The 9600-nt window shown below is 40.5% G+C and overlaps 2 protein-coding genes across 2 annotated transcripts in view; both read left to right on the forward strand.

The window, feature by feature from the left end:
- Positions 1-1990, forward strand: part of LOC109971458 (uncharacterized) — a 14202-nt gene extending 12212 nt beyond the window's left edge. Inside the window, exons 3-4 of the mRNA XM_020619730.1 lie at positions 239-1753; positions 1841-1990. Coding sequence (XP_020475386.1) covers positions 737-1753; positions 1841-1990 — 1167 coding nt within the window. The 5' untranslated portion in view covers positions 239-736. The remainder of the gene's footprint in view (positions 1-238; positions 1754-1840) is intronic.
- LOC109971421 (poly [ADP-ribose] polymerase 15-like) lies at positions 1982-9574 on the forward strand. Its single transcript, XM_020619663.1, has 11 exons — positions 1982-2157; positions 2975-3199; positions 3285-3339; positions 3538-3684; positions 4086-4148; positions 4229-4405; positions 4505-4687; positions 4790-5422; positions 5767-5903; positions 6897-7077; positions 7770-9574. The coding sequence occupies exons 1-11, from the start codon at positions 2008-2010 to the stop codon at positions 8054-8056; spliced, it is 2238 nt and encodes a 745-aa protein (XP_020475319.1). The 5' UTR covers positions 1982-2007; the 3' UTR covers positions 8057-9574.
- Positions 9575-9600: the final 26 nt, after the last annotated feature.

Here is a 9600-nt window from a genome sequence, read left to right on the forward strand (position 1 = left end):
TTCCCTGACCAGGCATGTGAATTAACTTACACATGAACCAAAACGTTTTGTGTAATGATTACATCCCGGTTACATTCTGTGTACATATTACATCCCGGTTACATTCTGGGTACATATTACATCCTGGTTACATTTTGTGTAATTATTATACCCCAGTTACATTTACACAAGAATAAGTTCTGCTAGATTTGCATTGCTGTAAACTCTGTAATGTGTTTGATGTCACTTTCTTCTTTAGACGTTCACAAAAATAAACACAAAAGGTCTTGAGAAGATTTTCAAGATAGATGTTTTCCTCCTGTATTACCTGAGAGACAACCCGAAAGCATGTAAAGTATTACAGAAGCAACTCTCATCTATCGGCTGCACAGTGAAGTTAGATTTTGAAGAGGAGGAGGCTGTTGTTAGGGGGGATGTTGAGAAGGGGCCTGGAGGAGCTTTTGGTGCTGCACAAAAATGGGAGTTACAGGTGGATCAGGTCTTCATCGGTCTGACTGAAAGATACCTCTGCTATCATGTGCTTCAGCCAAAGCAAATCAAAATCCTACTGCAGGACCCCTCCTTTGTGACTGACAATATCCAAGTCTACACAGAGATCGGTTATTCTGTGGTTGTGGGAGAGACGGAAGCTGTGAAGGAGAAAATTGCACTCCTGGAAAAGAATACACTAATCTGGAAGGAACTGCCAATTGGAGAGAAGCAGTTCAAACTGATAGAAGAAGAGTTTAGTCGAGAAATGCAAACACATTGCCCAGAAGTTAAAATGCACAGAGGTAATGCCATGATCACCTTAGAGGGCCCTGACAACCAGGTGCAGTCAGGAGCTACAAAACTTGGTGACCTGATGAAAAAAGTAGTTGAAAAGAGAGTGAAGCTTCCAACAGATTTGATGGTCTTCATAAAATCCAGTGATGCCATCTCCAAGTACCAGGCTCGTTTTCAGCAGAGCCTCAGAAATCCTGTTTTCCTAGAGGCTGGATCCGACCTGGTCCTGTCCAGTTTGTCCTCTGGCGCTCTGGACGAGGCTGTGGCAGCAATAATGAGAGACCTGAGTGTGGACACTGTGGAACTGCAGGGTGCTGCAGCTATACCTCCAGATTTGGACAAAGTGAAGGAAATCCTCAACAAAGCTAAGAACACGGCAAATGTTCGAGAGTTCAAAGTGGACATCAGCTTCATCCCAGGACTCAGTGGAACCACAGGGACTAAGGTACGACTTGTGGGGTACAGTGAAAATGTGAACAAGCTGAAAGAGGTTCTGCAGGACTACCAGATGAACCAGGTCAAGACACAAGAGACACTGAATCTGTCTCCTGAACTGGTTCACTGCTTTGATAAAGTATTAGACCTGATTAGGATGAAGCAGACCAAGGTGACATTAAACGCCTCACGTTTTCCATGTGCTTGTGTGCTCATTTCTGGCCCTCGTTGCCTGGTTCAGGAAGTTAAGGCAAACTTAAGCACAGCTCTAGCCAGTCTTATATCAGACACACTGATTTTTGATGGACCAGGGGCTCAGCGGTACTTCCAGTCAGACGGTAAAGTGAGCAAGGAGCTGGTGGAGAGTTCTTATCATGTTCTCATCACTGAACAGCAAAAAGTGGACTCCCCAGATGTGATAACTAGATTACCAAGTATGAGCAGTCTCATCAACGTTACACCCAGACCTCCCATCACAAAAAACACTACTGGGAGCATGGTGGTCAACAAACCAAATCTGGAGATCAAGCTTGGCAGCTTGGAGTATGAGCAGGTGAGACTAATTTTACTGTACTTTACATCAACTAATAATACAGAAACGCCACACTCACATTCATATTCTTTCACATTATTTTCACAGGTGAATGTGTTGGTGGTCCCCATGCTCAACAAAGAACTGACTTCTACTAATGTTGGTGCAGATCTGTTGAGTAAAGCAGAAAATACAATGAAGTCAAAGTTTGACTCGGTGGCAGCAGGGTGTTCTCTCACCCCTGCACAAGTCTGTTGAGTAAAACAGGAAATACAATGAAGTCAAAGTTTGACTCAGTGGCAGCAGGGTGTTCTCTCACCCCTGGCGACATTCTGCAGGTTGATGCACCTCCAACTCTGGGCTGCTCCAAGCTCCTCTTCATTGAGTGTCTGCCTTGGGATGGTGTCAGAAGGCAGAGTGTGCAGGTACAGTAACACCTGGGGATCCAAAGAAAACACTATCACTGAGGGCAAAGGATGACTTCAAATTCAAGACACATTAACTGGCACAAAACCAATGAAATGCATTTCATAGCAGTGCGACTGAAGTGCAGTTGCCAGGAATTACTATAAATCTTTATGAGGGTGACTGAGGATTTGGACATTTCCAGTGCTGTCGTTCAGGCAGAAACTCAACATTGTTTTCATTGATTGGATCCAGATGATATTAAGGCTGTGCTCGAAACAAACTTTTTTATACAAAGTGTTGTCTGAGCATGTCTAACAGGAAAAAGTGGTTGTACAGTAGCTGTTCCACTTGGCCACATTCAAAGTCTCTCCTCAAAGGTATTTTTGGTGCTGTGCTTCATTGTAAACAAAACCGTAGGAACTGCTTGATGACTTGTTAGTTTTGGCCACAGTATGTAACCCATACGACCTGCCCCACTCTCCAACAGCATCCCGCTAAACAATCCAACATAACTCTGAAACATACTGAGGCCTTTAGAAGGTTAACCTTTAAGATGCTAATCAAACACCCTACTGTATGGACTACTATTTTGAACCTGGAACTTTGTATGTCTAAACAGTATTTTCTGTTCTTTTTTCATTAGCCTTTAGTCAAAATTGATTAAATCAGAAAAACATGGTTCTTCTACTCTCTGTTTCACTCTTACCGCTACAAACTCTACATAACTGCAGTCGGTTCTATATTGGCATACTTCATATATTAACTTAGAAAGATTGTGCAACTCAGGAGGAACCTCTGAAAACATTCTTATAGTGTCTGATTTTTGTTTTGTAGGCTCTTGGTAACGGACTGAAGAGGTGTCTGGACTTCTGTGTGCAGCAGAGCTGGTGTTCAGTGGCCTTCCCAGTTATTGGACCTGGAACTGTGTTAAAATACCCACTAAGAGAAGCCATTCAAGTGCTGACTGACAAGATTCATGAGTTTGGACTATCTGCATCCTTTGGGTCTCTCTCCAACATCCATGTCGTCATTAAACCTGGCTATCCTGACTCTGAGGAGGTGACTAGCAACGACTCCTGTAATTATTTTGTCAGATGCATGCATGAATTATTGATGTGTTTAATGCTGGCATTTTGATTTACAGTGCTACCATGATGTCTACACAAACCTCAGCTTAAATATGAACCAGGGAGGCCAAGGTAAACCAGACACTAATTGATTAATTAATTAATTAATTTGTAACATAAAATTCAGCCAAGAATTTATTTCTTTTAAATGCTATTTTTAAACAGTGGTAAACTGTTAATACTTGTATGTTATACTTACTTACAACATGAGCATCCCCACTCATCAGATTTAATATCAGACAAATATGAAACATGTTCTCTTCCTCTCAGCAATCTTCAGGTCCCTCACCAGTGACCTGGATGACATCACCATGACAGTGGGCAGTGGGGCTAAACTACAGCTGGTGTTTGGTGACATCACCAATGAGATTACAGATGCCATTGTGAACACGACCAACTTTGCTAATCTTGACACTGGTAAGCCCATGTTGTAACTGTAGCTGACTTCTGTCCAGACTGAAATATTACAACAACCTTCACATGGACTCCCATGAATTCATTTACACATACAGTATATCCACGGTCCCCACAGCATGAACTGTAATAACTTTGCTCACCTTATAACAATGAGCATGATTATCAGGTTAATCATTCAATCTGTCTCAATACTGTACCTGCAAAAAACTACCAATCCCTTGTAATTTGTATTTAGTGCCTGCAAAAAAACTGCCAATCCCTTGTAATTTGTATTTAGTGCTAATTAGTCAACATCATATCTGTTTAACATCAGTATGTTAGCATTGTCATTGTTAGCAGCTGCTGGCATGACTGTAGATGCTTAATTTTATTCAACTGTAAATGTCATCTTTACTTTACAGATGGCGTGTGCAAAGACATCTTGACCATAGCTGGACCAGAGGTGGTGACTAAAGTGAAAGCAGGTGAGTAAAGGTCAGGTAAACATTTTCACAAAATGCACACTTAACAGCTTCTTACTTGTCTTGTCTTTGTTGTACTGTAGCAAAAGTGAAGAAAGGAGAGGTTTTCAAAACCCCACCTGGATCATTCCCCTGTAAAGCCATTTTACATGTGTGTGGAGAAAAGGATTCAGTCATCATTGAACAACTAGTGTGTCGCATAATTCAAGACTGTGAAAATTTTAAATACAAGTCTGTGGCCATTCCTGCCATCTGTGCTGGTAAATACTTTGTAATGCACTAATCTAATTGTTAGTTTTGCTATTCAAGTCAGTGTCAGTTTTAATTCTGCCAGTAAAAGAATCAAATGGTTTGTGCAGGAGTTGGTGGGATGGACCCTGGTGTCGTGGCTCGAGCCATCCTCCGAGGGGTCAGAACTGCCACATTGTCCACTCCCCTTCACAGTCTCACTGACATCCGCCTTGTCCTGATTAAGATCAATGTCTTTTTGGCATTTAAAGTGGAGGCAATGCAGGTGTTCTCCACTGCTGTAATAAATAGAGGTGAAGGTCTTCTTTGTTTGCATTTGCTTAGAAAGTTGTCTTTTTATTGCAGTTCTCTGTTGTGGATTTTCACTGACTGTTTATATTTGACCCACCTCACAGTGTCAATACCTCATTTGCCTCAAGTTCAACAGCAACAGCCACCACCATTGGAGAATACAGACCTAAGCCTCCTCCATACAAGCTCCACAAATCAGCAGTCTGTCTTCAGGTTCCTGGGTCTTGGCAGAAAGGAGGTCGATGATGCCATGAAGAAGCTGAAAGATCTGTATAACAGTCAGTGCTCCACACAAACCTTCACAAGGGAGCAGCTGGAAGGTCTCACCCAAAACAACATAGATGACATGAAGCAGTTTGTGGAGAGGGAGGGTCTGTTCATTCAGAGAGACCAGTTTGACCAGGGCAGGTTAAACGTGACTGGGTTAAAAGATGGAGTCAACAAAGTAATGCAGATGATTAACGCATCTCTGCATGGCTCCCTTAGTAGAGAGAAGAGAATCAGGGGCGAGGAGGATTTGTACAGCCGTGTATCGTGGTGCATCCAGGGACCTAATGGCAACTGGGAGAGGCTCCCCAAAACAGCCAATCACAAGCTGGAAAAAGGTGATATAGCAGGAGGGATAGTGAATGCACAGGGAATCTCATGGAGTGTGGATCTACATATGATGGAGGCCCAAAAACTAGCAACTGGAGACAAGGAGAAGGTGAAACTGAAACGACTGGAGAATCTCCCAGGTTTGTTTGCACAGGAGAACTGGGCTTGACTGATACTGGAGCTTGAGACCAATCACAGTACTGATACTCAAGATTTATTTTTAAGTCAGTATATACAGCATGTTATGATTTTGTATTAAATCACAACAAACACTTCTTGTAATGATATTTTATATTTGAACTACAGATGTAGTTGTAGATGCACTTATGAAAGGTCTAACAGTAAATTTAATTTAAACTTAACACATTTTAAAATGTTAAACATCGCTAAAAGAATACATACACATAAAAGTAAACTGACTGAAAACATTTTCTGACTAAAAGAAAAATGTACAGAAAACGTAATCTGACTGCTCATTTTCCAGACTTCACTCTCCCTGTGTACTGGGACAACATGGCTGCTGATGAGCCTATCAAGGTGGTCACTCTGCAGCGTTCCTCGGCAGAGTACAAGAGGGTGAAGGAGGTCTTCAAACGAACTGTCCACAAGACTGTAATGAAGGTGGGTGGCTTACCCCAGAGACACAGACCGGACAAGGCCATGTTCTATTTTTTTCAGCACCCCTGTCTCATATTTATGTGTACGCAACAATCTTACTTCCGGAAAAGTTTTGAAACCCCTGGGGGTGCGGGAGAACGGAAGGGGTATGCCCTATAAACAGTTTGAAGTTGGTTATTAAATTGGTTCACTTCTCAACTTAAGGAGGCAATTAAAGTATTTATTGCCACTACTTGGGTTGAAATTTGTAGGTTATTCTCCCGAGTCATTGTCATATCATAACACACAGACATGATATGTCCATTAGGAATTAATGTGCACACACCGGAAATCCGCATAGAAATCAGACTAAATACGTGAGCTTCAAGATAGGTTCTCTGAGATTATTCACATTTTAATTTTTCTTACTCTCTGTGTAGTCCAGAGATATTTGTCTGTACATCGTTGAGCACATTTTAAAAAGTAACTGCTAAAAGGTATTTCGGCATTTTTTTTAATAATGTCATTTTACCAGAATTGTCTAGGCTAAATAATGGTTAGCCCACTCCTAACGGAGTTCATGGCAACATTTCTCTTCCTGTTTAGGCCTCAAACAATGGGAAATGTAGTTCAAAACCTTACAATAGGATTATCCCCCAAACTGAAGTAAGACAAAATATAAAAGAATTACTATTGGTATAATAATACATTCATATATCCGATTAACATTGTTCTTGTATTCTTTAAGCACTGCTACTCCTCTATCCACAGCTGTCTCCATTTTTGATGAGGAGGGCCCATGCTTTTAGACTTTGAAAACACCTCAATTAAATTAATGTTTTTTTTTCACAGGGGATGCTTCATTAGTGCTATGCATAAAATGACACAAATGCATACATTTTGATATTTGTTATAAATGCTACACACTTCAAATGAGTCCACATACAGTATTTATTTATCCTGCCACAAGAAGTTTGGTAGCTCACAAATTTTTTTTGTCTTTATCTTTCTTTTTAGATTGAGCGTTTGCAGAATATCCACCTGCGTCGTGCCTATGAGGTGCGGAAGAAGCATATTTCTGATAAGAACACACAACAGGGCGGAGCAAATGAAAGGCTCCTGTACCATGGCACGACCCAGGACAACTGTGACTCCATTATGAAAACTGGGTTCAACAGGAGCTTTGCTGGTCAAAATGGTAAATCAGGATCAAAATAGTGTGATCTGCGGACTATGGCTGTTCACTGTTGTTGCCTCTGTTTGAAAAGGCATCATCACCAAAGGCAGGACAGGAATATCAAGAAGTTTAGAGGAAAAAAATTACTGTATGCAAAATTTTGTGAGTAGTTAGCCTACTGGTTAGTATCAGTGCCAATAGAAACAAGACTTTTGAGATAATGTCTCATGTATTTTTCCTGGAAGTCTGGGAGGAATAGGATTCAGTACTTTCCCACCAGCTACAAGGCTTTGAAACAGTATTTAACTTGAAGAAAGGGAAATAAATGTAAAATATAATTTAGAATACCATACAGACTTTCTCCTCCTGTTTCTTTGTACTCTATTTAAAATGATGGGCAACAGCAAGCAGTCTTTGGTTTAAATGCTTAAAATGATGCTTGATACATTTTCTTGAAGCTTTCCCTAAGGTTTTGGAAAGTACCAAGCACAAATAGTCAGTGACAGTGACAGTTTGCATTCTTTGTCAACAATATTGGTTTCATGAAACCATAATCTTTCCCCAACCCTTACCAAGCAGAGTTAATTTACCAAACATTTAACCAAATTGGCAAATGAGAAAATGCTCATATCACTAGTTTTTGTGACAGTCACATGGAAAACATCATTTATGTACTGTATGTGTACTTAATTCCATTTTTCTCTTATTCTCAGCAACTGTATATGGTCAGGGAACCTACTTTGCTGTAAATGCCAGCTACTCGGCCAACCCCACCTACTCCAAGCCAGCTGCTGATGGTTCTCAGTTAATGTTCGTGGTTCGAGTACTGATTGGCGTCTTCACTGTGGGCAACAGAAACATGAAGGTGCCTCCTCCCCTCGATAACCAGCAGCCCCATGACCGCTATGACAGTCTTGTGGACAAAATGGACAATCCCAGCATGTATGTTGTGTTTCATGATAACCAAGCGTACCCAGACTACCTCATCACTTTCATGTGACTGTGAGGGAAAGCGATGTATTTTCCACTGTGCAAGACCATAAGTGTGGAAAAATACAAGAAAGGTTTTAAGAATAATATAAAATGGTTATGATTTCACACAAGAATACACAGTTATATACAGTGGTGTGGAGTAACTAGTTACATGTAACTAGTTACTGTAATTAAATATCATTGTAATCAGTTACTGAGAAAAATACGTAATGAAATTACAGTTACTAATGAAAATATTGATGATTACAAAGTGGTTACATTTGACTATATTATTTTTGGTAAGATATGTATGCGTTTATATATGTGTTTATATATGCATTTATATATACTGTAACACTGATTCTGTCACCTTCCTTTGGCATATTTCCAGACAAGGCAGGTCAGCAAAGCCGTTGGGACAAATAACACCATCATGGGTAGCATGGCTCGCAAGGAGCTGTCTTTATATCGAGATAGGCTCCACTCATTTGACAGTGTGCATTACATTTTTAACACTACTTCTGATTGGTTCTCTTGCTTGACTTTGGACCGCCTCTTGTCTGACAATCAAATCAACGCACATTGCTCTAAGCAACCCGACTACCATGTCTGGCTGCGACCAACTGACAACGCCAAGGCAGGTGGTTGTGGTCAGACAAGAACGCTTTTCAGTGCTGAAATTTCAACAGTATTTTCTTTCTGAAATCAGAAAAAAAGGTTTTGCCTGGTGCCTGTTCATGTCTAACCAGTAAAATATTATGTAACTGAAGTTGTATTGATGAACAGTACACTATCACAGGTCCTTCCTGCTGCTGTCAGGCTGTACAGCCAACACTGTTCCCAGCGAGTGCTCAGCAGATCATTGTGCAATATTAGTTCTACTTTTTATTATTACATTTACATTGTTTTTATTAAGAATACACTGTATTTCTTTTTATTCTTAACACTGTTTCTATTCCTCTGCTGCTGTAGCTTTGTGAATTACTCTGTTGTGGGACCAGTACTGTTGAGGTTTACACTACCTGGTTTAAATTTATGTTAGAAGTTTTAATTTTTTAGAAAATTAATCATAAAGTAATTAAAGTGATACATAACTTTAACGCAATTAAAATAAATTAAATGAAAGCTGCTGTGGGTTCCTTCTCTGCCATAGCTCGCTAGCTTTAACTCTAAAACAGAACAGTAACACATTTACCTGCAACTGCAACACCTTGTGGGAGACGCTTGGCTCGTGCACTGAGTGCAAGGGCAGAGCGCACACAAGTAGGAGGTTAGGTTGACAGGCAGGTAGTCCATCCAGTGGTTTTGCTTTGGACAAGTAAAATTACTGGGCAGGCTTTTTTCAGCCCTGCTGCTGCTACAGATGATGGATTCTTTTCTTTATGTTGTCATTGCACTTAATGTGTTCATTACCACCGGGATGAAAACAGAAATTCAAGAAATGTAACAAAAAAATGCTTCAGGAAGGATTCACCGACCCTACCTTTAACATGTCCAAGTCACAGCTTGGGTATTTGCAGGCTAATTACTCTGCAAATGAAAATGGTTTACTGTTACACTTCTAGTCTCTAA

This window comes from Monopterus albus, unplaced genomic scaffold (genome assembly GCF_001952655.1).
Source record: "Monopterus albus unplaced genomic scaffold, M_albus_1.0 scaffold225.1, whole genome shotgun sequence".
Lineage (NCBI taxonomy): Eukaryota > Metazoa > Chordata > Actinopteri > Synbranchiformes > Synbranchidae > Monopterus > Monopterus albus.